The following is a 26,887-nucleotide window of genomic DNA, read 5'->3' on the forward strand; positions in this document are numbered from 1 at the left end:
AGTACTTGAAATACTTGATAAGGATGACTATGTTACAAGCATATTCTTAAACATCCCGAAGATTTTTGAAACTGTTGACCATAAAATACTAGTACAAAACTGGAAGCATTATGTGCAGAGGAACAGCAAATGAGTGGTTCAACTCTTACCCAGACAATAGGGTGAAAAAAGTAGAAATACTTCACATGTCTGTTGAAAACAAATATTTAGTAAAACAACTGTCAGATATGGAGCATATAAACAGAGGTGTGCCTAGTGCCTCAGGGTGATGTATAGGGTCTAACTCTGTTCTTAATATAGATCAATGACTAACCAGACAGTAAAAGACACTGAATAAAAGCTCTTTGCTGATGACAGCAACACTCCTCATACAGAAGGCAAATGTAGAACTAATATGGGAAAAGTATTGTTACATATATAAAACAGCACAGAAGTTCAATGATGTAGGGATAGGAAGAGCAGAAAGTGGTCACTACCACACAAGTTGTTGTGAGCTCTCCAGTGGATAGATGGGAGAAGGCCAGGACTGCAAACGAAGAGATCAATGGCCTGGTATGTGCCATGTGCCACACTGAAGTGTGTGGGGGCACCTGCATTTGGGAGGCAAAGTTCGAGTTGAGTTGGTAGGTCCTCAACATCTTTACCATGGCCAGTGACATTCGTTCCACCCCATAAAGGATTATGGGCATTAAAATCATCCAGAAGTAGAGAAGACGGGGTGAGTTGGGAAATTAATGCTGCCAATACATGGAGCAGCACTTCATCATCTGGAGGGAGGTAGATGTTACAGATGGTAATATCCTCCGTTGTCCTCACCCTGACAGCCACAGCTTCCAAAGTTGTATGAAGGGACATAGATTTGCTACAGACAGAGGTAAGGACATAGATACACACTCCACCTGACAGTCCGTCACAATCAGTACAGTTTTTGTAGTACCCCCGATAGCCATAAAGTGTGGGGGTCCGCAATGCGGGAAACCAGGTTTCCTGAAGGCCAACACAAAAAGCAGGTGTAATGCTTAAGAGTTGTCATAACTCAGCCAGGTGGAAGAAAAAACTGCTGCAGTTCCACTGGATGATGACGCGTTCTGGAATCGGTGAAGGCATGTAGTGACCAAAGAGGCAGGTTATGCCTCAGCATCACCTGCTGTCACCAATTGAGTATTTGTATCCATTACCACTGCCACTGAGATGTTGGTGAAATTCCGGCCATCGGGTGATGGTAAAATCTCCACTTTGTCCTCAGATGCTGAACTGGTAGGGAGTAGTAGTGTTGGGGTCACCAGAGGGTCCTGTTTCTTAGCAGACTTCTTCTTCATTTGCTTGCCCTCTTGCTTCTCTTTAGGGGCTTGATGGGAGGACTTCTCCGAACTAGCTCCAGGCACAGATGAAGACTGTGAAGCCCTTCGTCCAGCAGCTTGTGGCTCCTTCAGCCACTGACAAGTGTCCACTGTGGCATTAGTGGAGACCTTGGAAGGGAGTGTCCCAAGGGACCCCTTCTATGAGAGAGGAGCCAGAGGAGGGTGTAGCCTCTCTGGCTTTGTGGAGGGGACCAATGTCCCCGTTTGGGAGGGGGGGGGGGGGGTTATTGCTCCCAAAGTAGATGCCCTGAGAGCAATGGAAGAAGAGGAAGAGGTGCCACCAACTGCCGCCAAGGGGGCGGATGTATTCAGGCGGCACGGAGGGGCCACTGTATGTGGCACAGATTGCGGAACTACCGTCACAAGTAAGGGTGATGTTGACATAGCTGCAGCATATGTAGATGTCAACTGTTCAAATTTACCTCTAGCATATTGTTAAGTCAGCTGGTCCAGGGTCTTGTACTCCATAATTTTCCACTCCTTTTGGAGTACTGTGCAGTCTGGCGAGCAGTGGGAGTGGTGCTCTTCACAGCTGACACTAGTAGGAGGAGGCACACATGGAGTATTTGGATGCAGTGGATGTCCATGGTCTTGACATGTGACACTGGAATTTCAGTGGGAAGACATGTGCCCAAATTTACAACACTTAAAGCTCCACATAGGGGGAGGGATGTATGGTTTTATGTCAGATCAGTAAACCATCACCTTCACCTTTTCAGGCAATGAATCACCTCAAAGACCAAGATGAAAGCACCAGTAGTAACCCTATTTTCTTTGGGTCCCCTATAGATGTGCCGAATGAAGTGAACACCATGCTGTTCTAAATTGGCATGGAGCTCATCGTCAGACTGCAAGACGAGGTCGCAATGGAAAATAATCCTCTGAAACATGTTGAGGCTTTCATGGGGAGTGACAGAAATGGGGTATCACACAGGTGGTCATGAATGAGCAATGCACGGGACGGGGCTGGGGATGCTGTATATATGAGGACTGCCCCACTTCTCATTTTCAACAGCGGCGCAACCACTTCCCCAAACTTGTCCTCCAGGTGTTCGACAAAAAATTGAGGCTTTATAGCCGGAAAGGAGTCCCCATCCATTCTGCTGCAGACTAAATACCTTGGCAAATACGTCTCTCTCTTGTCCATACATCTACATTCCTCCAATGGTGTAGCTAGGGAGGGGAACGATTTGGGGTTGTATATCTCAGCATTAAAGTCAAGTTTTTCTTTTTTAGAGACTGCAGGGGCTATTCGGTCCCTGGCAAAAGATGACTTGGTCCGCTCAATTGCAGGTCATCTGCCCTGATTTCACCATTCCGATAGGGGCTCTCCCCATGGGCACCACCCAGCCACAGCAAATGCCACCTGGCCAGATGGCCATTGCTGGGAGTCCTGATGCCCCAAGAAGATGGCATCTACTCCTTGGCATACATGGGGAGTTTACAACTCGGACATCAGCAGTGTGACCCCTGTGTTCTCAGGGTGCTACCACCAAATGGGTAAAGGTTGGCCCGGTCACAATGGACTGACTACTGTGCAGGATGTTGGGTGCCGAGAAATCCAATATTGTCATTGGGGCAAAAGAGGGTAGCGGACTACGGAAGTAGATGATATACCCTGTAAAGCATCTCTGCCCAGATAACCGGATTGCAGATGGAGTTGCAGATCCAGCACAATACGAGGTGCAGGAGGTTGTAATGGGATACCCTCCTCTGACATTAACTTTGCTTATAGAAATAACTGACACCAAAGAGTATCTTGACTCTTGTATAGGTTAAAATTATCTCAGCTGCTTCACTAAAAGAATTTCATTTGATTTTCCATATGATGTATTATATTTAAGGCTGAAATGTATAAAAAGAAATTAATTTGTTAAAATCAATAAGTGCCGGATCTGTTTGTGCATTGGAATTGCTCTTCTCTTAGAATTATTTGAAATTACGAAATATCTGGACTACTTAAAATTCCTATTATTGATTGCACAATCTGATGATATTTATTAAATGTATTCTGGATTCATTTTTAAAATAATGATATAACTTGGTGAAGATTCTTCTTTTTGTCAAGAAAGTTTGTAAATTCTTTTGTTTTGTAAACTCCTTGGAATATGTTAGTACCGCAGAATGAGTTAGTAGTAGTAGGCATGCCTCTGATGGAATTGGATATAGTTTTGTGATTCGCAATAACAATGTAATTTGTGGTGTTACAGAAGTGGAAATTGTAAAGATGATGTGATATTGAAAAAAAATGTGACAAGAAAATAACATTCAAGAGTAAGACAGGTAAATCTTCATCAGTTATTATGTCAACTGTAAACCACACAGTTAAAAAAATTTCAGCTTCAAAAATCTACCCCTAGGCACACTGCAGCCAACAACGAGAAAATGAAGATACATGTAGGTAAAAATAGTTTTTTTGTATATCCTAGTCCCTCTCAAAACTGTTGAAGAGACTGAAAAATTTAATGGTGATGCGTGGGAGGATAAGATTACAACTGTAGGCATCATGTGGGATCAGTTGACTGATAATGAAGTCTTGTCTGTTGCAGAAGATGAAAAGACAGTGATTTGTTTCAATTGCAGTTTATTTGAATCTCCAATTACTCAAAGAAAGAAGACCGAGAGCTACCCAACAAGGTTGTATCAACAGTGAGGAGATACTATCAACAAGGAACATTAATAAGAAAAAAGATAAGTACAAACTATTTATGATGGCGCCGATAGAGAAAGTACGTGTAGGTTCAGCTCCCAGTTATGAAGATAAAAGTAATAGTAATTGTAAATTGTGTATCAGAAAAGTTCGTAAAGGAATTCAGTGTAGAACCTGCAAGTACTGGTTTCATGAAAATTGCTGCAAGATCAACTTAAAACTCGTAACTGATGACTATTTGTGGACCTGTGAGCCATGCATAGCAGCCGCGTGTGAAAGTAAATTTTCAAACATTATCAAAAATAAGGACGAAATAATCAGAATGCTACAAACTGATATTGAAGTGCTAGAAGTGAAATACGCTGTCCTCCAAGACCGATATACAGCTCTACAAAACAGTAGTGCTTCGACAGTGTGTGTAGATCGGTGTTATGTACGTCGTGAAAACGTAACCGTCGACGACGCCACATTTATATACAAGAAAGGAAACCCACAAGTGAATAAAGAAGCCTCAACAGTGGACAAAGTTCAGTGCTTGATAAACAGTGATAATTCAAATAACAAAAACAGTGCATCTAAACTTGTAGTAGACGGCAACACGTGTACACAAAACACGCGTGGTTGCGTAACAAAAAGTTCCGATCGCGTACGTAAACAAACACAACAGAAAAATAACGTAAAAATATTTGGAGACAGTCATGCTCGCAATATTTCGACATGCATGTCGAACTCTGCTCAAGATGGTTCGTGTATATCAGCAATTGTTAAACCAGGAGCAAAATTCGTGAATGTGGTAGAAGACATACACACAGAATGTGCCAAATTCACGGAAAAAGACTGTGTTGCGATAATCGCAGGAGCAAACGATGTTTATTGCAACGAGGCCAACACTTTCATTAAAAAGCTACTCGTATTGCTGCAGTTATTACAGCATACAAACATAATACTAACAACTGTGCCCACGAGATACGACCTGGCAGACTGGTCTTGTGTGAACAGAGAAATTCGCCTAACGAATAGTAAACTGAAACACTTTTGCACTAAGTTTACGAATGTGACACTACTGGATACAGACAGGTATGAGAGACACTGCTTCACAAAGCATGGACTACATCTAAATCAGTTTGGCAAAAATAAACTAGCAGCAGACATTGGAAAAGCTTTTCATGAAATAATAGGCCTAAACAATAACGATCATGAAAGCAGACCAGTCATAGCCCTAACTAACGAGGGAAACTAGTGAACTGGGCCAACTCTAGCAGGATTTGGTCCAGTAACAAAAATCTGCAACAAGTAATTAATACACAAACGAAAGTTCACTCAAGCAGCTTTACAATTAAAGACAAACAAAAGTTAACAGTGTTTCATCAGAACATAAGAGGCCTATACTGCAAGCTGGATCAGTTCACAGCAAATATAGAAGACACAAAAGGTATAAACAGTGCCCACATTCTGTGTCTAACAGAACACCACATCACTGCTGGTATTGAAGTGGTCCCTATTCCCAACTATGTTTTGGCAACGTCTTATTGCAGGAACAATATGGACAAAGGAGGAGTAGCTGTATATGTAAAAAACAATGTCTTGTTCATGGCAATAGATGTACAAAGATTCTGCTTTGAGCTACATTTTGAAGTATGTGCTATAGAGGTGCCAGACACTGCCTCCAGATTAACAGTTGTGGCAGTTTACAGGGCACCATCTGGTAATTTTAAAGTGTTTGTTAAACAATTAGATACTCTTTTGTTGTACTTAAGTAGAAAAAATAGGGGCATGGTAGTTGTTGGGGATTTTAACATAGATTTCTTGGTTAATTCTCCCTGCAAGGTGGAGTTTGAAAATCTCATGTGCACGTACAACCTTGTTCCCGTGGTTAGCTCGCCCACCAGAACCACAACCTCTTCCAGTACTCTCATTGACAACGTTTTTGTTGATCAGCGTAAAGTCAACCATATTAATATTGAAATGGTTATAAATGGTCTGTCTGACCATGACGGACAACGAGTTACTTTCAACAGTTTGGGAATTCCTCTGAGGGACACCTCACCTAGATGGAAAACAGTAAGGAAAATAAGTGAGGAAGCTATTCAAACGTTCAGATCATGTCTTCAGCATACTGACTGGACACCTGTTTATCTAGCAGAAACTGCTAATTCAAAATACAATTTATTCACAAATGAGATAGCAGGTACCTTTGAAAGTGTATTTCCAAAAAAGTCATACAGAGTCCAACCTGCTAGGTCTGCAAAAAAACCATGGCTCACTAAGGGCATTATAGCTTCGTGTCAGAGAAAAAGACAACTCTACATAGCATCAAAGACTTCTAACAACCCTGCTCAGCTAAAACATTATAAACTCTACTGTAAAATTCTTGCCAAAGTAATTAAAAACTCTAAAAGTATGTGTATAGCATCTGAAATTACTAATTCTGAAAATAAAATTAAAACAATCTGGAATGTGATAAAGAGAGAAACAGGGACTGTAAACTACACCAAAGACAAAAATATTGTTTTAACTGTTGACAACTCAGAGATAACTAATAGTGAGGAAATTGCTGAAATCTTTAACCAACATTTTTTAACTGTCCCAACACAGATAGGTTGCCATGGTTCTGTAGATAAAGCTGCCTGTATAATGAAAAATAATTTTCCAGAGCCTTTCAGTCAAATAAGTGTGCCTCCCATTACTGCCAATGAAATCAAAAAAATCATACAGTCTTTGAAAAATAAACATTCTGCTGGTATCGACGATATTTCAAGCAAGCTGTTGAAGGCTTGCTGTAGTGAAGTGACCGAAGTTTTGGCTCACATCTGCAACACATCCATGCAACAAGGAGTGTTTCCAGACAGAATGAAATACGCTGTTGTCAGGCCCCTGTACAAAGCAGGGGATGCTACAAATGTGTCAAACTATCGCCCTATCTCTCTATTAACAATATTTTCAAAAGTCCTAGAAAAAGCTCTGTACAACAGGATTGTGGCACACCTTGGTGACCTGAACATCATTAACAGTCAGCAGTTTGGTTTTCAAACGGGAGTTTCAATAGATAACGCAATTTTCTCATTCACAAATGATGTTCTAGAGTCTATAAACAGAAAGAGGCTGCCAATTGGTGTCCTATGCGACCTATCAAAGGCGTTCGACTGTGTAGATCACCAGATACTCCTCAAGAAGGCCTGTCATTATGGAATTACAGGACCTGTAGGAAACTGGTTAAAATCGTACCTCGAAAATAGGAAGCAGAAGATTATTCTAGATGTTTCAGATAGTGTATCACAATATATAGTGGACTCTGAGTGGGGAATTGTGCAGCAGGGAGTGCCACAGGGATCAGTGCTTGGGCCCTTGCTGTTCCTCATATATGTTAATGATCTGCCTTTATCCATCAATAAGCAGTGTAAATTTACAATGTTCGCTGATGATACGAGCATTGTGGTGGATAATGTGTCAACTACTGACTTAGAATCTGAGGTCAATGATATCCTTAAAGAAGTTCTGGGTTGGTTTAGTATTAACTCCCTTTCAATAAACCTGAAAAAAACCAATTTTATCCAGTTCCAGACAACCCACAAAAACCCAAAAGAAATAGTTATCACACAGAATGATCAGATGATAAAGCAAGTGTACTTATCAAAATTCCTAGGCGTATACGTGGACAGTAGGCTGAACTGGGAACATCACGTTCTACAAACACTAAAACAGCTGACGTCGGCAACATTTGCTTTATGAATTTTGTCACGCTTCAATGACATTACCATCTCAAAGTCAGCTTACTTTGGCTATTTTCATTCAGTCATGTGTTATGGCATCATCTTCTGGGGCAATACACCTGCCGCAAAGAAAATCCTCACAGCACAAAAAAGAGCAATAAGAATCATTTGTGGTGTACCCCCACGAACCTCATGTCGAAATCTTTTTAAACGACTTGAAACACTGACAGCAACATCTCAGTACATATATTCACTGATGTGCTTCGTAATAAATAACCCCACTCTGTATGAAACGAATTGCCTACATCATGAACATAACACCAGAAGAAAAGAGGATTTCCACTGTGAGTTAAAGAACTTGACACTTATTCAGAAAGGGGTAAAGTACGCTGGAACGAAAATTTTCAATTCCCTACCCAACAGCATCAAAAGTATAAGGAGTAGTACATCAGTATTTAAATGTAGCTTGAAAAATTATTTACTTGAGACCTCACTTTATTCACTAGAGGAATTCTTTCAGAGAAATAAGTAAAACCCAGATTGGAAAGATGATTTTAAATTTTTTGACACTGTTTACTGTTAAACTAACGTAATAATGCCCTAATGTAAAAATTCCTGTTTTTCTCATTTCCATTTTTGTGTCACTTTTAAACCCAAAGTGGGAAGTTTTGATTACTGTTCAAGGTTAAAATAGATGAAATAATGCCCTATATATGAAACTGCTATCTTCACATTTATGTTGACTAGTTTTTAAGCTAATAAGTATGACTTTTGTGCACTGTTATTAATACTATAACAATGTCTTTATTCTATGTATTTTATTATGTACATTGACACGTTCCACATCTGAGTGACTTGCTCACATGTACAGATCTATGGAACAAGTATATAAATAAATAAATAAATAAATAAATAAATAAATGAAATTGACTTTTTTACTCATGTGATTGCTAGGAAAATGAATAATAGAGAGGAGGGTAGTGGTGATGAAGTGAAAGCTGTAGGACTCAGCCAAGACATGTTTCAACCAAGTGAAAGTGTAGTCACCAAAGAAACAGTAAAAACTGAAATTTTGCAGTTGATTTTGGCAAAATTAGAGAAAATGAAGACAAAACAGTCTGAAAACAATAGTAAAATGGACAGGGTACAATACCAAATAGACCAACTTAGTAATCACGTTTTGGAGCTAAAAAACAGGTTGTCAGACGGATTAAAAAGTGTGAAAGAAAAAGTTGATATCTTAGAAACAAAATTTATTGTTATGGAAAATGAGCTAGTAAGTGAATCTGCACGACAGACAACGAATGTTAACCATGTCAGAGTTCAACAGAAGGCCGTAGAGAAAAAATGGAAGAGAACTTTAGTAGTTTATATCAAAATATTTTAAATGTTGAAAACAGTATACAAACTAATGTAAATGTTTTAGATCAAAAAATTTCAGAAGTTCAGGAAAACTGCATTTACAACAATCTGTGTTCAAATAATGGTACTGTGTGGTCCAACATTCCACTCAAACGTTTTCCATCAGGCAATTTACATCCAGTGGATTTTCTGCACCACTATAGAGATAGTTTTGTGTCAGGCATGAGTGACGATCAAAAATTTAAATTTGTTATCTTGAAGGTGAAGCTCTGTCTTGGGTAAATCTAAATTTAAGTCAGCAGGAGAGTTTCGAAAAAGTTTTTAAATAAATTTTGGTCAGAAGCTGAACAAGGGAGAATTAAAAGTGAATTTTTGAATGGTCGTAATTATAGAAATAGGTACAGTACTCTGAAAGAGTTTTTTAAGAATCAACTTAAGAAATTAACACACCATGACAAAGCATTTGACGAAATGACATTGACTGAGGCACTAAAAAGGAGATTACCAGAAAGGTTGCAGTGGGATTTAGTACACGGACCTGACGATTGCCTTGAACAATTTTTACAATATGTTGAAAGGCTGGATAGAGCAGCAGAAAGAAGTATGTACCATAACAACTGAAATGATGGAGATTACAATGGTGATAACTACAGAAACAGAGATAGTGATAACTTCTATAAGGGTCAAAATGGTAATTAACACAGAAATTTTGAAGATCACTAGAATAGGAGTAATGCGGATAACCATGGTCAATTTAATAGAAGAAATAATCATAGAGGTAATTAATCAGGTAACTGCAGTCCGCCTCAATGAAGGTCCACAGTTTTGTGACAAGGAAACACAACAAGCACAGGAACCCCAATTTACACTTACAATTAGATAATAATATCAGTGTTAATAATGTGGCACAGGTATCTGAAGCTGAAGAGAAGGAACATCAGATTTCTCATTTATGTTTTGATCAAAAGTTTTGGGATACTATGTTTAACTATAGTGATGTAGGTACTAATCACAAACCAGAATGTAAGAGTAATGAGAATTTTTATGTAGTGTATACTAATGATTTCTTCTCTTGGTCAGAAACAGTGTTAATGATGTATGTAAAACAGGTGATTACTGTATTGGATCTGAATTAAGTGGTATTTTTTATGTACACTCCTGGAAATTGAAATAAGAACACCGTGAATTCATTGTCCCAGGAAGGGGAAACTTTATTGACACATTCCTGGGGTCAGATACATCACATGATCACACTGACAGAACCACAGGCACATAGACACAGGCAACAGAGCATGCACAATGTCGGCACTAGTACAGTGTATATCCACCTTTCGCAGCAATGCAGGCTGCTATTCTCCCATGGAGACGATCGTAGAGATGCTGGATGTAGTCCTGTGGAACGGCTTGCCATGCCATTTCCACCTGGCGCCTCAGTTGGACCAGCGTTCGTGCTGGACGTGCAGACTGCGTGAGACGACGCTTCATCCAGTCTCAAACATGCTCAATGGGGGACAGATCCAGAGATCTTGCTGGCCAGGGTAGTTGACTTACACCTTCTAGAGCACGTTGGGTGGCACGGGATACATGCTGACGTGCATTGTCCTGTTGGAACAGCAAGTTCCCTTGCCGGTCTAGGAATGGTAGAACGATGGGTTCGATGACGGTTTGGATGTACCGTGCACTATTCAGTGTCCCCTCGACGATCACCAGTGGTGTACAGCCAGCGTAGGAGATCGCTCCCCACACCATGATGCCGGGTGTTGGCCCTGTGTGCCTCGGTCGTATGCAGTCCTGATTGTGGCACTCACCTGCACGGCGCCAAACACGCATACGACCATCATTGGCACCAAGGCAGAAGCGACTCTCATCGCTGAAGACGACACGTCTCCATTCGTCCCTCCATTCACGCCTGTCGCGACACCACTGGAGGCGGGCTGCACGATGTTGGGGTGTGAGCGGAAGACGGCCTAACGGTGTGCGGGACCGTAGCCCAGCTTCATGGAGACGGTTGCGAATGGTCCTCGCCGATACCCCAGGAGCAACAGTGTCCCTAATTTGCTGGGAAGTGGCGGTGCGGTCCCCTACGGCACTGCGTAGGGTCCTACGGTCTTGGCGTGCATCCGTGCGTCGCTGCGGTCCGGTCCCAGGTCAACGGGCACGTGCACCTTCCGCCGACCACTGGCGACAACATCGATGTACTGTGGAGACCTCACGCCCCACATGTTGAGCAATTCGGCGGTACGTCCACCCGGCCTCCCGCATGCCCACTATACGCCCTCGCTCAAAGTCCGTCAACTGCACATACGGTTCACGTCCACGCTGTCGCGGCATGCTACCAGTGTTAAAGACTGCGATGGAGCTCCGTATGCCACGGCAAACTGGCTGACACTGACGGCGGCGGTGCACAAATGCTGCGCAGCTAGCGCCATTCGACGGCCAACACCGCGGTTCCTGGTGTGTCCGCTGTGCCGTGCGTGTGATCATTGCTTGTACAGCCCTCTCGCAGTGTCCGGAACAAGTATGGTGGGTCTGACACACCGGTGTCAATGTGTTCTTTTTTCCATTTCCAGGAGTGTAGATGTGAATGACAGCTGTGAAATGACTGAGGTTGCAAAGTCTGAGACTGGTTGCTTGTTGCAAATGAATGTAGGTGATGTGTGCGACTTTGATGGTGATGAGACTTGTGTTGTTAATGATGTTGTTGATGAAGTAATTTTGGAAGAATATGATGATGATGATGATGATGATGATGATGATGATGATGATGAGTATCAGGTATTTGTGGAGTTTACGAATAATGAAGTTTCAGAGTTACTAGTCAATACAGATAAGGTAAGTAATGAATGTGATGATGTGGGAGAGAGTCACGGGATACCAGTCCGGTCAAAGCAGTTTTTCATCAATGTCGTGAGTTATCTGTAAGCCTAGGACCAGACTGATGATAACATAGATAAATGTGCACTGTGAAATAAGTTGGCTGTGGTTAGTGAAAATTTGTATCCAAATTGGTGGAATGAAGTGAAAAAAGAACTAAGTAGGACATGTAATTTTGACAGTAATATATTTTGTGTCCCTTCTGTAATAAGTAATGTTACTTGTGCTATGGAATCCATTCAGTGTGTTCAATCTCTATCTGACATGTGTAACCAAAGTAATGCTATAACACCGGTAAAGTTGATAAAACCCAGCAAAAACAATATGACTGTAGCATTTGATGAAACTGAAAGTGATCTTTTACATGAAGTGCTAATAACAGAGATGACGATTCAGAATTTGGATGTCCTTACATTAGGATTAAGATTGATTAGCGGGAAGGAAAATGTTTGATTGATACAGGCAACCGAGTTTGTGGTATATCTGAACAATTTAGAGACAAAATCCAGTAAGAATTTTGTGTAAATGCCCATTGTAGGTGTAAAGATAAGGGGAACTACTGGTAAGCAAAGCAAAGCAAAGTATGTAAAATGTCAAGCACTGTTAACATTTAGCATAGAGGGCAAGACCTATGAACATGAAGGCATAATGATCCATAGTCTAGAAGAAAGTATACACTATGTTTGTAGATTTATAAGACTATGTAATCACGTTTTGTTTGCCATAAATATAGTATGTAGTTTCTAAAGTCTATCTTGTCCATTGACTGAGTTCAAATCTATCGATAGATTCATAAGACTATATAACTGTGTGTTGTTTGTCTAGAATTTAGTATGTAAGATGATTTGATTTTTAAAGTTCTGTCTAATCTATTGACTGAGTTAAAATCTGTGATACACTAATGTTCTGTAATAGATTTGTGCTTTAGAATTTGATACATATATGCCATTAGACTAAATTAGTAGATCCTTTTGCAATTTTGAAATACAACAATGTTCATAATTTGTACTAGAAAAATTAGGGATAGTATCTTAGTATATCTGTGTGTAACATCTTATTAGTCCATCCTTTTTATTGCATTTAACTCTGATTATTAATGTTCCATATGTGAACACTTTTTAATTGCACCTGACATAAATTCCATATAACTGACTTTGAAAAATGAATAATAGGGAGAGCATATCTCATGTGATGTGACAAAGATATTGCACAGCATATTTAGCACACAAAACAATGTTTCAGGATTTGATGTGAATGCTAGACAGGAAATTACCTATCCGTTTAAGTCTGTGATGAGAACTCTAAGGAGGAAACTGAAAGATGTGAGCGGATCCACTCCCCACACTGCTGTATACATAATGTATTGAGAAGTCAATCCCCCTACTTGGAGAAAAAAAAAACATTTATGCAGAATAACACTGTATTCAGCATTCTTGACTAACAATCCACAAATATCAGTCAGAACACTTGAGCACATTACCCAGCACCTATGACCTCTTGTAAGTCAACTGGTCCAGCATGGTACAGTTACATTAGTGTTGTGACTGATATTTGTGAATTGTTAGTCAAGACTGCTAAAGACAGTGTTATTCTGCATATATGCATGTTCTTTCCCCCCCAAGTAGGGGGATTGACTTCTCAATACATTATGTAACTTTAAACCAGTATGTATTTTTTTTCTATCAATTGTAAATGAATCTTCTAGGCTTTTATGTACATAAGTTAGTTTGTATGGACAATTAGCAAATAGAGTGGAAGAAATTTACTAATATAGGCAATATAACAACAAGTATACATGTCTGCTTTCATACACAGATTTTGGTCCTCAAGCTACCCAATTATGTCATCATTCAAAGCTATTTATGACAATGTTTACCTGTATTTATCCTGAGTACAGTATTGTATTTGATTGGAACTTGAGTTGTGGGCAGATTCGAGCTTAACTCTGTAATGGAAAGCCCTGGTCATTGCGACTGTGTGTGTGTACTCAAGGAAAGTATACAACCACTGATTGAGGCTAGATGCTTCTTACAGTTACTCTTTGCATATAGTTGAACTTACTGATATTATTATGAGGTTTATTCATTTTGTTGTGTCGAAACATTTTTTGCTGGTTTGTACCCAGTGTGATTTGGATTAATGGGTTGGTCCCCACATTGTAAGATTAGGCCCTAATATTTTTCCATTATTTTGTTCTTTCATGAGTCAACATATCTGTAAATACTCTGGTTAATGTGGCTGATTGATTTTGTACTATATGCCTACTCATAGTTGAGTATATTCTTCTGGTCTGTGCCCGTTATTGTGTGTTTATTGAGGTGGATCATTCTTCGTACACCTTGGCTCTGAAATTTTTCTCTTCTCTTTTGAAGATTTTGAAGGTTTGATTGTATGTATGTATGTAAACTTACATTTTGTAATTCTGGTAATTTACATTATCTCTGAATTTATTTCTATAGTTTAGTGTTGCAATGTTGTAGTTTTGACTTTGTATCAATTGTCTTGTGACAGAATGTTCCACAATCTGAAAATCTGAATGCCATATTCCGATATAGGAATAGATTATGACATGAATAGTAGATATTTTCTTATGTTTTCTGTAATACGTAATGTATCAGATACTTCTATTCATCTGGATTCTATCTTTTGGCATCATTTTGTACACCAATTGGCAAACCTTATAGTCCGTCACGAAATATTGTAAACATACTGTTTACAAATTTTGTGAGGGGGATGTTGTAATGGGACACCCACCACTAACATTACCTTTTTTATATAAGAATAGCCCATAACAAAAAGTACTTTCGAATCTTGTATAGGTTAAAATTATCTCAGCTGTTTCACTAAAAGAATTTCATTTGATTTTCTATACAATTTATTATATTTCAGGCTGAAAAGTACAATAATAAATTAATTTGTTAAAATCGATAAGTGCTGGCTCTGTGTGTGCATTGGAATTGCTCTTCTCTTAGAATTATTTGAAATTACAAAATATCTGGAATACTTAAAATTCCTATTATTAATTGCACAATCTCACGATATTTATTAAATTTATTTCCGGACTCATTTATAAAATAATGAAATAACTTAGTGAAGATTCTTCTCTTGTCAAGAAATTTTGTAAACTCTTTTGTTTTGTAAGCTCTTTGGAATATGTTGGTACCACGGAATGAGTTAGTAGTAGTAGGCATGCCTCTGGTGGAGTCTGATGTATTTTTACGATCAGCAATAACAATGTAATTTGTGGTGTTACAGAAGTGGAAAATGGAAAGATGATGTGATATTGAAAAAAATGTGACAAGAAAATAAAATTCAAGAATACAACAGGCAAATCTTCATCAGTTATTATGTCAACTGTAACTCACAAAGTTAAAAAAATTTCAGCCTCAAGAATCTACCCCTAGACATGCCGCAGCCAACAACCAGAAAATGAAGCAAAAAATAGTTTCTTTTATATATATATCTTACGCCACTCGAAGCTTTCAAAACTTTTGAAGAGACTCAAAAATTTAATGGTGATGTGTGGGAGGGTAAGAATTCAAGGTCTTACTGCACACTGGATATATGGCACACCACATAAGGTGTCCTTCCCTAAATGGCCCGCACTTCAGATAATTTGGAAAGATATGTAGGTCAAATCCTAAAAGGGGACCATAACTGTTTAGGCCAAAAAGTGGGAGACTCCTTTTGGACGCCTCTTATGACAGGCAGGAATACCTCGGGCCTATTCTAATCCCCAGACCTGCAGAGGGATAGCACGGTGGTTCATGAGAAACAAGAACATCATAAGTTCTTAACGAACTGCGGCAGTTAAATTTCACTCCATACAAAACCTCTACCCTGCAGATCTTCTTTCCACTAGCAAAGGAAAAATGTCTCAAATGTGAGTTATGCAGAATTTTAAGGCATACATCTACAGGAAGATTCGAAGTGGGAAATGAAGCTTAACAATACAAATAAAAAACTGAATATGTATGCTGTTAGAATTCTCACTCAAAATACAAGCTGTAACACAGTAGTATACAGTCACCATTGATAAACTGCATAATTTTTTGGGGAAATTTCACAATTTAAGAAAGACATTTAAAATACAGAAAAAAATTGTCAGGGTGATAAACAAAGCTAAATGCCCTTTTTAGAAGTCTGAAAATACTGCCTCTGCCTTATTTGTATATACAACTTTTACAAAAGAAAGTGTCTTGAAAAAACATTTTTAGACATAACTATGATTTACATGCATACAAAACTAGGCAGACACTTAACCGCCATGCAAACAACTGAGCACAAACTTACGCAAAACAGGAGTATCCCATACTAGAGTTATGGTTATATGCCTTTTTACTTCAAATGCATATCAACATTATATATAATTAGGATTAGGCTGATACAGGTTTTACATTACCACTGCTTCTACTCTGTCTTTGAATTTGTGGAACATCATAATAAGTAAACCTCATTTGCCAAATACTGTTAACTGTATACTATGTCACTTCATACTATAATTTAGTTTGTTTTGATCATGTAGTCACTTTTAACCCTCGAGCAGGCGTGCCTGAGTATAAAGTGTGCCAACAAAAAATAAAATGATTTTGCACTATTCCATTTTTGTTTCACAGCTGCTGACCAGTACCTTTTCCTTCATTAGTGCTTCAGGTAAAACAATGATAGTTTGTGTTGTCATACGTCCAAGCGAGCAGCAGTAATATACAACACAAAGCAAGCTAGGCAGAAAAAATTTACGATCCATGCAAAAAAAAAAAAAAAAAAAATGACCCTGATTATGAGCTAGCAGCCTAATGCCACACTGAGGCAGTTGTCTATGAGATAAATAGTGATCAAATAAGAAGCTGGATGGGATCTAATGCCACTGCACTGCTTAATGCTTCGAGTGGGTCATTACTGTCTCTGTAACACCTGACCTTCACGACAGGATGTTGTACTGAAAATTTATTTCATTATTGTTTAATAAAACAGTGGTGTAGCTCATATTATGTAAGTTTATTTTATTGTTGTTTAAATAAACTAAGATTAAACTGTGATTTTGATCATACATGACTCAACTTGGCAACATAGATGAAGCTATTCTATACATGTATACAAAGTGCACTGCGCGCCCACTCGTGTTATGAAAAACGGCGTGTCCGCTCGAGGGTTAATAAGTACCGCTGTCTTATGGAGAAAAGTAAATAGTAATATGTCAGTTCACATTATTATGCACTTTTTGGTTGTGTTGACTATGTAGTCACAATGACTCCTGTAATCGTAAGTTAATTATGCTTATCCTTGTCCCATACAATGTATACAAACAATTTACTAAAAAAGTATTCTTGGATCAAATAAATAAATAAGTGCATGTCAGCATTTTCACTGTGGTTGGACAACCATAACTGAACAAGATTAAATTTTATTACTGTGCTTCATTTCTTTGTCAGAATGTTTACTACCAGACATTAATAGTTATATACTAAAAGTAAAAAACTGTAAACAGGGTGCAACTGGGCAACAAGCTAAAATGAAGTCAACACATACATAAACTAACCAAGAGGCTCAGTGCAGCCTGCTTGCACTACTTGTAAAGGTGTCTATTGGCAGCACTTGGAATTTCGCCTCGAGATGGTAAGTACAGGCCAGCCATTCAACATACTTGTAATTTTACAGTATTCTAAAGTGAAAGAAATAATAAAAAGATATAGAGCAGTGCAGATATATAAAAACAAAGATGATGTGACTTACCAAACGAAAGTGCTGGCACGTCGATAGACACACAAACAAACACAAACATACACACAAAATTCTAGCTTTCGCAACCAACGGTTACCTCGTCAGGAAAGAGGGAAGGAGAGGGAAAGACGAAAGGATTTGGGTTTTAAGGGAGAGGGTAAGGAGTCATTCCAATCCCGGGAGCAGAAAGACTTACCTTAGGGAGAAAAAAGGACGGGTATACACTCGCACACACACACATATCCATCCACACATATACAGACACAAGCAGACATATACAGACTCTTTGCCTCTGTACATGTCTGCTTGTGTCTGTATATGTGTGTGTGTGTGTGTGTGTGTGTGTGTGTACCCGTCCTTTTTTCCCCTAAGGTAAGTCTTTCCCCTCCCGGGATTGGAATGACTCCTTACCCTCTCCCTTAAAACCCAAATCCTTTCGTCTTTCCCTCTCCTTCCCTCTTTCCTGACGAGGCAACCGTTGGTTGCGAAAGCTAGAATTTTGTGTGTATGTTTGTGTTTGTTTGTGTGTCTATCAACCTCCCAGCGCTTTTGTTTGGTAAGTCTCATCATCTTTGTTTTTATATATATATAGACACACACACACACACACACACACACAACAAAACCTCTTCAATAAAACTCACCTTCAGTGGGAACTTCACACCCTCGGGCAATGCTGCAGAATGCAGAGCTTGTAATGGGCCAAACATAGCACCACAACCAATATCTGCCTTTGCAATTACTGATGTCCCATCAGCTACATTGAGAACTGCAAGATTTGGAGGCAAGGTTAACCTGGCTCTAGAGGGAATCTTTGCATCTTGAACCTGTTTGCAGAATATAAATTCAACATTACACTTGAAGAGGGCTACGCACAATATTCAGCTTCCTGGAACAACTTTTAAATTTGCTCTCTCTCTCTCTCTCTCTCTCTCTCTCTCTCTCTCTCTCTCTCTCTCTCCCCTCTATCTCTAGACAATGATAAAATTCAGTTCACTTGTTGACAGACATCAGTAAACACCAATAAGAAATTTTGAAATAATGAAAGTGATACAGCATCAAAGTAAAAGACTAGTCTAAACTTCATCTGAATACTGTCTTAATTTCTGGTTAGCATTTGCTTTCAACATATAGTGCCCAAATTTTGTCAATCTCTTGTTAACTGACTAGCAAATGATAGCACAGCAAATTTATTTTCAAAGTGTTTCTGATATCCCAGATCCAATATAAAAGCTCTATGTTAACTACAAGTTTATGAGACACTGCTATAACAACAATGGGGTGCAAAAAGCACAACTCTCTCACACACACGGATACTGTCTCTGGCCCAACCTTGTCAATAAATGCAAATGTACTAATTTCATAACTGAATCTGGCCCCAGCAGCTGGAGACCGTAACAAAGTGTATGTGAGTCGTGTCTGCATGAATGTATTTGTGTATTCTATTACAGAAGTCTTTTTGTCCAAAAGGGTTAGTGTTTAACAGTCTTCTTATTGTGCTTGTCTGCAACTCAGTGCCTCATTTATGTGGTGCCTAGCATTCTATCTTTTTCATGATATTGTCAACGACACTAAGTATTTTTAGATATGTTCGATGAAGTGAAATATGCAACATAATGTCACATAGGTTCAACTCGCATGCTTCTTGATATGTACCAACATCTTGCCATTTTCCACAACCCAATAATTCCGCTACATGTTTCAACACTCTGAGCATACAATGATGGTGATTCTGTGCCTGTGCTAGTCTTTGGCCCTTATAACATGCAGAGGTAGCCGAGTTACCCATGAGAGGTTGTGGTTTCTGTAACTAACAGTGAAGAGGTTGTTCTGAATGGGAGTCCTACACAGATGTTGTAGGCAAGTAATTTGTTGCACCATCTGCCATCTATCTGTTGTTAAAATATGCAATGGCTGATGAGAACCACTGTCATCACCAAATTGTTGGCCAGTACATTTGACTCTGACAGTGGTGGTTTTCTCTGAATCGAGGGACTTGTACTACACCCACGACATGCTGATAAAAACCCATTCCCTGCATGTCCCCACAGACGGAGTGTTCCATGCATTGGGCATCCATGACTTGATCACAACAAAAGTCACTGATACTGCACGACTTGCCTATTATGCACTTGACTGTCATGCTGACAATCAGTGGAAGGTCAGACAAAATCACAGGCATGTTGCATGCCAAGTATATCATCTGTCATACAGAAATGTTCCCTCACCAACAGAACAGTTGTCTCTAACTCAACTTTTCATGAGTTCATGTGTTTCTTTTCTCTCTTGTGTAATGTTATCCTGCAAATTTACTTTTAAATTTTATCTTTAAGAAACAGGACCAAAAAAATATAAAATAATATATAATTATTAATTTTCCAGTAATGAATCTGTGTTGTTGCTTCACATTTGCTTCTTTCCCTCAAATAGTCTATTTTATTATCGTCTACATCTACATACATATTCTGCAAACTACTGTGTATTGCACAGCAGCCTTTCCAGTCACATCTGGAGCACAGGAAGAATGACTGTTTAAAGGCGTTTGTGTGCACTATAATTCTCTAATTTGGTACTTGTGATCCCCATGGGAGCAATACCTAGTGAGTTGCAGTACATTCCTAAATTCATCACTCTGAAAATTTGTAACTAGGCTTCCACAGGATAGCTTGCACCTATCTTCAAGCATTTGCCAGTTCCGTTTATTCTGCATCTCCATGACACTCTTCCATGGGTCAAACAAACTGGTGACCAAATGTGCTGCCCATCTTCATACACATTCAGTATCCCCAGTTACTCCTATTTAGTATGGCTCCCACAGACTTCAGCAAAATTCTAGGATGGGTCATATGAGTGTTTTGTGAGCAATCTCCTTTGCAGACTGATTGCATTTCCCTAGTGTTCTACCAATGTACTAATACCTACCACCATGAAAGCTTATGTAACTGAATTAAATCTAAAAGTAAACAAATGAAATACACTTACATGTTTTGCTTCAGCAAGTAATGGACAAGACTTTGTAGGATGAGCATCCCCACACACTTCACAACCTGAAAAGTTGCAAACAGTACTTTAATGCTCAAAATTAGATACATTCACATGCATAAATGCACACATGTTTGCATGTGACCCACCCACAAAAGCTTTAACATGAACTAAGCAGAAGACAGCATATTCAATTTCATCACTTAGACAGTATATTTATTTATTGCATGGAATGAAAATGAAAAAAAAGTTTAAATCTAATTTGTGAATGATTTAACAGGATATTTGTACTCCCCACATCAGTGTAAAACATGTGATGAGGGTGCAATGTGTACCTAAATGCAGTCTGGTGCACACTTCCCCATTCTCCTTGCTATCCTGACTATTCTGAAATTAAAGAAATTTCTCTTACATCTTGTATAAGGTGCTGCAATACCTAAAAAACTTACAGAAGATCTCACTTTAGTCACAGGTTTAAAATCTTAGCATTGTTTTTATGATATTTATTAATGTATATCATTTCCCTGTGTTTATCTAATCTGGAACACAAGCTCTCTCCTGAGACCTATTAACCATCATTGCTGTTCTTCATTACTTCTCATGTGACGTAGTGCAGTAGCATTGTAAGTCAATAAACATATTTCTTCCCATGCCTTATGCTGTCCCCCCCCCCCCCCCCCTCCCTCCCCATTCTGGTCGACATTTGCCTGTACCCCTTCCTATCCTGACATTAAAGGGATTTCATTTACATGTGGTTGTGCTATACCAAATAGACTTACAGTGAATCCCTCCTCTACACTTAAGTTACAAGTTTGCCACTGCTGTAGGTAGCTGGCTCTCATTATCATGCGTCACGATTATTTTGTGCCCATCCCAACTCCCCTTGTCCTCCCTCTCTCCTCTTCCCATAATACCTTGCTCATAACACATGTATTAATTAAATACTTTTGTTTGCACACTTCTAACAATGATTCATAACTTTAAGGTTTATTGCTATTTTATGTTTATACACTTGTTCCTAATACTGATTTTGTTAATAATTGTCTGTCAACTATTAATGCAGGGTCCCAACACCACTACAACCATGTCACTTGGTGGCAGGTTATGATAGCTAGTTCTTGCAGCAGTGGTGCACCATCAGTTTAGCACCAATATTACAACAGGCATCAGTTGACATGGTACTTTGTATTGAGTTCTTTTCTCTGGTATGCACACATGTTTGTCAGTTAATCTGAGTACTGTATGTTCGCTCTAAATAGATCATCTATCAGTTGCCCTTTCATGACAAATGCAATATTTTGGCAGATATTCTGATAATCAGCTGTACCTGAAACATTTTAATGAAAAAGTTTTCACAAGGGGACTGTTGTTATTAGTGGCCATAATGTGGTGATAAGAGCATGCTCTATTCGTATAATGGTCACAGCTCTCCTGTGCGACTTTATTATGCAAAATAAATGAAGAGAAATACTTTGACACTCCAGAAGCCCTATAGGTGTATTAGTGGTTTATCCTGTATTTGTAACCAATCACTATCCCATCTAAAAATACAAAGGCAGTTGTGACACCAAAGCATACCAATATTCTCCTTGCCTTGTTCTAATTTGTAGGGTTCTTCAGTGCTCAGCAGGTAATCTTTTTAACAAAGTGCAGGCATACATGCATAGTATTGTACAGTCTATCATACACTACATGAAACCTCTCTACCACAATTTGCAGATGAATCCTGCAGTCAGTCGCAGTTGCCTCATAAATGCCTCAGACTTTCAGTGGAAGTATCATTTGTCAAATTACTCTTTACCAGAAAAATGGCGCACCAGCAAGACTGACACTAACAGCACAGAATGTGGACCACAAGGAGATGACGTTACAGTCCCCCCTCCCCAATAATGCTGAGCCATTATGGCAAAAAAGAGAGAGAGAGAGAGGGAAATAAAGAAGAAGGAGAAGATATATCAAACCCACTGTCTTTATATACACTCATGGTTTAAGTCACCACGTCAGACTCGCATTCGGGAGGACGACGGTTCAATCCCGCGTCCGGCCATCCTGATTTAGGTTTTCCATGATTTCCCTAAATCACTCCAGGCAAATGCCGGGATGGTTCCTCTGAAAGAGCACGGCCGACTTCCTTCCCAATCCTTCCCTAATCCGATGAGACCGATGACCATGCTGTCTGGTCTCCTTCCCCAAACCAACCACCAACCATCACCACGTCAGAGCTTGCTCACTTCACTACATCGTCCATTATTTAAACACCTTATCTGCCAACTCTCAGTTTCCTAAGCACAATAATACAGCAGCAAAAATAATTAAGTTTTATTTTTTGCCATAACCTTAAAGAAATTATAAATTAATGGGGAGGGACAGAGAGAGGGACAGGATAGGGGACAGAGGGGGGGGGGGGGGGAGGAGATGGATAGGGAGAGGGAAAGAGGAATTTAAAGGGGAGAAAGGGGAAGGAGGAGATGAATACAGTGAGGTGAGGAGGAGGAGAAGGAGAAGATGTAGGGAGAGGGGGACAAGAGTTGCTGGATAAGAAGAGGGGAGCAGGAAGAGATGGACAGAAAGAGTATGGTAAGAGAAGGAGGTGGATAGAGAGAGATGGGGGACGATGAGGTGGACAGAGATGGGGGAGGAGGAGTAGCTGGTGAGAGATGGAGGAGGGGGAGGAGGAGTAGATTGACAGAGAGGGAAGAGACAAGAAGGTGGGCAGAGAGAGAATGGGGGGAGGCGATGGGCAGATATGTGGAAAGAAAGAGAGAGGCACAGAAGTGGGAAAGAGGAGACAAGCAGAGAGGCAGGGGATGAGAATGGGCATGCGGTAGGGTGAGGAGTAGATAAGAAGATGAACAGTGGGGGAAAAGGGTATCGACAGAGAGATGTGGGAAGGAGGAGCTGGTCAGAGAGAGGTAGAGGAACAGGTGGCAGAATGGGGAAGCAGGAGATAGACCAAGAATGGAGAAGTAGTACATGTGTGAAACATATGAGTATGTGTTGAACACTTAGGTATGTGAACTTGTGGGAAAAAGGCTATATATACAGATAATCCCATAAATCTTGACAACTGTGGCACATTGTGCAAACACGTGGCATCACCATAACCACAGCACATACATTCAAAAGCCTGTGGCAAACAGTGCTGAAATCAATAAACAGATTGCAACCATGTGCAGGGATGGCTCGGTAGCAGCACCTGAAACATTCAGTCTGTGCTTGGCTGTGCTAAACTATGGGTGTAAGCAAAGTAGAACAGCGAGCATACTTGAAAATTGCCTTTCTCATTGACAGATGTGCTACTCATCGTCATCCAGAACTACAAACAGCTGTGGGTGATAGGGAATTCCTCTGTCGAACAGTTGCATGTTTGATGCTGGCTTTCTTAGACGATTGTGCAATGACGACTGACTCACCACAAAGTGAGCTTCCCATGTCTGCCCGTACTGACCTGATGTAAGATGTTATTGAACATTGTTGAACACAGGGCTGACACTGGACTGTACAGAAACTAATGGCATGGATGAGCATGTCGAGAGCAATAATGATATGCATTTTATGGCAGGACTTGAAGGTACACAAGAAGTGTTCAAAATGGGTACCACATCAGTTAACAGAGGTGCAGTAGTGGACACAATATGAGACCAGACATACCTGCTTTATTCAGCCCCTGTCACATAGGCTGCCCTGCATGACGTGTGTTCTGAGGGAATAGTATCGGTCTACCCTATCAACCTGCTTTGCAGAGTGGCCTACACTACAGGGGCAAGAAACAGTTTACCAGGCCCCAACAACAGAAGAAGCACTGCATAACAGGAATGTTGCGTTGGAGTAGTCAGCCTTATTTAGTGACCCACTTTGCATGGCAGTCTATATGTCAAGGAGCAAAACACCGTTTTCAAGGCCCTGGCGTGTGGGCTGCCCTGTACAAAGGCATGTAGTGAAAGTGGTATCAGCCTGCTTTATTGACTTGTTTTGCAAGGGCTACATTTGAGGAAAGGCATTGCTGGGGGAAGCTTAACATGGATAGAGGAGGAGATACGTAGAGGCAGGAACACACAGAGAGGGGGCAGGAGGGAATGGAAAGAGAGAGGGGGTGCAGGAGGGGATGGATAGAGAGAGAGATGGTCACGAGAGGACAGACAGGGAACAAATGGGAGAAGGAGGAGAGAGTCAAAGAGAGAGTGGAGCAGAAGAATAATAACTGGAAAGGTAGGGATGAGGAGATCAACAGAGAGAGGTGACATGAGTAGACTGATAGGGAGATGTGGGTAGGAGGAGGCAGGCAGTGAGAGGGAGAGGGAGGAGGAGGAGGAGGAGGAGGAGGAGGAAATGGGCAGAAAGGGGGAGGAGTAGATGACACAGAAGGAGATGAGGGGATAGGAAAATGAGGGAGGAGGAGATGAACAGAGAGAGATGGGGATAAGGAACAGATGGACAGAAAGAGAGAGGAAGAGAGGTGGACAGAGAGGATGGAGGAAGAGGTGGATAGAGAGGAGGTGAGGAGGACATGAACACAGAGGGGGAGGGGGGGGGGGGTAAGAGACAGACAGAGAGGGGTGAAAGACACCAAAAGAGAGAATGGAAGGAGTATATAGTCAGAGACAGGAAGAGGAAGGAGTGAATATAGAAAGGGAGTCGGAAGAGATAAACAGAGTGGTGGGGAAGAGATGGACAGAGTGAAGGATGGGAGGAGAAGACAGCTAGAGACATAGGGACAGGAAGAGAGCAACAGAGAGAGATTGACTGAGAGAGGGGGAAGTGGGGATGAGCAGAGAGAGGGAGAGGAGGAGACAGACAGAGAGAAGGGAGGTGTAGGAGGCATGTGGAAGATGATGAGAAATAGTCAGCAGGTGGGAAAGGAATACGGTTTCAGGATGCACGTGGAAGAGAGAGGGTGTGAGATGGACGATGGAGAGTGTCCGAGGTGGCAGGTGGAAGGAGGAAATAAATACATACCCAAGAGTATTCAGCTATTGTATATAAGAGCAGAGTGTATCTAAGTAGCCAGGATCTAATTCCAAACCCCTGGATCAATTTCAACCATATCCGGCACACAAGCAGCAAACTTTGCAAGCATCGCGACTGTGGGGTTTGTAACTTCCTAGCTCCAATAAGAGCAGAGATACTCACAAAAATGTATTTTTCCAGTCCCTCCCATGTAAGATGCCAAGTACGACAGACATGCTGTGCACAAATGGTATCGACTTGCCTTATCGATTGGCTCTGCAGGGCAGCCTATGTATCAGGTTTTCCAGCCCTCAATGTGAAGACTGCCCCTCTCTCTGTCCATCTCATTCTCCCTCACTCTCTCTGCCCATCTCATCCTCCCTCTTTCTCTTTGTCCATCCTCTCTATCCCCTCTCTCTGTTTGTCACTTCCTCCCCATTCTCTATTCACCTTATCTTCTCCTTCCTTCACTACCCTTCTCCCCATCCTCACTCAACTATGCCTATCCATACTGAGCAGTAAATGTAGGTTGTTCCGCACGATAGGCATGTTATGGGAAAAGTATCAGCTCACCTTGTCGATGTGCTTTGCAGGACAGTTTACACGTAGGGGCAAGAACAGTTTTACAGCCTCCAATGTACAGGCTATCCCACATGACAGGAGTGGTAGGTTGGAGTAGCACTGGCCAGGCCACCTTTATCAACCTGCTTCACATGGCAGCTTATATGTCAGGGGAAAAAATCGGTTTTCAAGCCTCTGTCATGTAGGCTCCCTTTTTGAAAGGTGTGTTGTGGTAGTAGTATAGGCCTGCATTATCAATCTGTTTTGCAGGGAATACGTATTCAGATGGGCACTGCTGGAGGAAGGTTGAAATGGATGGAAAAGGGAATTAACAGAGAGAGGGGGAAAGGGGGATGGATAGGAAGAGAAGGCAGAGAGGAGGTTATGGACAGAGAGAGGTTGGGGGGATGAAATGTACAGAGAGAGAGGGGGGGGGGGGGAGGAGAGGAGGTGTGTAGGGAGAGGAGGCCGGAGGAAATCAGAGACAGGTGGAGCAGGACCTGGATAGAGGATGGGTGGAGAAAGATCTGGTAAGGGAGAAGGGATGGTAGAAATAGAAAGGGAGGGAGAAGAAGAGCTGGAGAGACAGGGAGAGGAGAGAGGAGGAGATGTACAGACGTGGGAGGATCATATGGACAGAGATATGGAAAGAAAGAGGTGGATGGGGGAGGATAAAATGTGTGCAAATTATATGTCAAACACTTACGTGAGTGAAGCTG

General features: G+C 40.6%; 1 protein-coding gene across 2 annotated transcripts in view; it reads right to left on the minus strand.

Annotated features, from left to right (window-relative positions):
- LOC126163031 (uncharacterized) overlaps positions 1-26,887 on the minus strand; it is a 300,543-nt gene that overhangs the window by 243,784 nt on the left and 29,872 nt on the right. For both annotated transcript variants that reach the window (XM_049919905.1, XM_049919904.1), the window contains exons 2-3: positions 20,661-20,725; positions 18,323-18,505 (exon numbers count right to left, since the gene is read on the minus strand). In XM_049919905.1, the coding sequence (XP_049775862.1) occupies positions 18,323-18,505; positions 20,661-20,725 (248 nt within the window). The remainder of the gene's footprint in view (positions 1-18,322; positions 18,506-20,660; positions 20,726-26,887) is intronic.

This window comes from Schistocerca cancellata, chromosome 2, assembly GCF_023864275.1.
Source record: "Schistocerca cancellata isolate TAMUIC-IGC-003103 chromosome 2, iqSchCanc2.1, whole genome shotgun sequence".
Taxonomy (NCBI): Eukaryota; Metazoa; Arthropoda; class Insecta; order Orthoptera; family Acrididae; genus Schistocerca; species Schistocerca cancellata.